The sequence below is a fragment of the Ciona intestinalis genome, unplaced genomic scaffold (assembly GCF_000224145.3).
Source record: "Ciona intestinalis unplaced genomic scaffold, KH HT000131.2, whole genome shotgun sequence".
NCBI lineage: Eukaryota > Metazoa > Chordata > Ascidiacea > Phlebobranchia > Cionidae > Ciona > Ciona intestinalis.
Window position 1 is genome coordinate 1 of NW_004190453.2, and position 1,824 is coordinate 1,824.

The 1,824-nt window shown below is 39.5% G+C and overlaps 1 protein-coding gene across 2 annotated transcripts in view; it reads left to right on the top strand.

The window, feature by feature from the left end:
- The first annotated feature begins 1,455 nt into the window (after nucleotides 1-1,455).
- The window catches only part of LOC100185366 (cell number regulator 10), a 5,989-nt gene continuing 5,620 nt past the window's right edge, over nucleotides 1,456-1,824 (top strand). Inside the window, exon 1 of one of the 2 annotated variants that reach the window (XM_009863398.3) lies at nucleotides 1,456-1,739. In XM_009863398.3, the coding sequence (XP_009861700.1) occupies nucleotides 1,542-1,739 (198 nt within the window). In that variant the 5' untranslated portion in view covers nucleotides 1,456-1,541. The remainder of the gene's footprint in view (nucleotides 1,740-1,824) is intronic. The other variant, XM_002129494.4, reaches the window with a different exon arrangement.

The following is a 1,824-nucleotide window of genomic DNA, read 5'->3' on the forward strand; positions in this document are numbered from 1 at the left end:
AATGCGCTTTAGTAATCAAGTATAAGTTGTGCTAAATCCGAATAATTAAAACATTGAAGAGAATGGAATTAGCAGCAAAACTAGATTTAGTGCTCGCCACTAAAGTTTGCAAATTATTACAGACTAACAGTTCAAGATTAGAGATTTATAGCTCCACTGAATGCGTCGAGTTGCAGCAGGTTAAACGAAAATGTTGTGAATAACGGGTATCGTCTATGATAAATAAACGACCACGAAATGGGCATGTCGTTCCGCAGCAGTGACCAGCAATCACCATATTACATCATATTTATGAGGTGTACATCCGCCAACGTGAATCACGTTCCATATACTCATAGGTTAGAGTCTAAACTGCATTCAATCATAGCTTGGGCAGTTTAACCAACTTTTTGCCACAGCTTTAAAAGACTGACTTGTCCTTTGGCAAATATTTGCATTCACCTGGTTGTCTTCGAAACCGTATTATGAATAACGGGATATTGTATAGCAAGCATACCTATGGCTAAAAGACAACGCGTCGAAGTAAACACTTACCAAGTCGAGTTGAATGAGTTATACCGAAATAGCGACAAATATTTGCAGATTGGTTTAAGCAGGCGTGTTTCTAACAGATAATAAAATTCCATGTCCGTAAAATTCATAAATTGACTGAGTTTCAAAATCAATTCTATTTTTAGATTCCGTAAACTATGTGGGTTTGGCGTTCAATGTATCCTGCTTAGATAGAATCATATATTTTCTTTTGGTTCGTTTTGGCGTTAATTATATTGTTCGGCGGTATCGGGTCAATTGGGTGTAATATCATGAAATACGAAACCTAATCGACAGTTTCCTTTTACTCGAGTGTACACTTCGATCTCGTTTATTGTTGCCACAGTGCGTATCGTATTGGACCGCTGTGGGGCGGAAGCTTGTTCAGCGCGCTTCTTCCTTTCGAGTTTGAATCACTCTGGTTGGGACGTTCGTCACATCTGCTTCGGTTTCAGATAAGAGCTCAGTTTGCATCGGCACGTCAGTCAGTCAGTGAATTGGTTCGCGCTTATATATATACTGTAGGATAGAACCAAGCAAATGTATTGTATTAAAAGCCTATCCAAGTTTAATCTGCTGGTTGTTAATCAGTCACACGCATCGACGCATGAGTTTAGTTAAGTTTTCAGCACGTACCGCAAGCACTCGCACGCTTCCCCCCTTGCTTGATACAGACATCTTAAAACAAGTTTGAATTTTGTGTGGGCGCAATATTTATTAATAAGTTATACCTACCGACACCGCAGGTTTTGTATTTATGTTGAGCGAAAAAAACAGGTTATTTCCTGGCGTAACATGTACGTAGTAGTAATAACACGTATTTTTGTGTCGGTACAGTGGCCACAGTTTCACTTAACTGTAGTGTAACCTGAACAGCGGGATATTTAAGCTGCTTAATTCATTTTGGAAATTTTGGAAAATATCAACTTAAAAAATGTCAATTTCTTTACAGCCAAATATTATAGTTGTTTTAATTCTACTAGTTTTGTAAATAAATATCAACACTCAAGATGGTTTGGAAGCAATCTCTTCTCGGCTGCTTTGGAAACATGGGCCTATGTGTCCTCGCATGCTGTGCCTGCCCACTCGCTATTGGTAAAAACGCCGAAGCGGTCGGTGAACCGAACTCAGTCCTGTGGGTGATTTCTGTCTCATATGCGCCCTGTATTGCCGGAGCCCTTCTCAGAGGACTGATCAGGAAAAAGAAGGTATAATTACACCGTAGTATATAATACCGTGTGGTTAGGCGGGACACCTTTAGTGTATAACATCCAAAAACCTAATTGCGTTTTA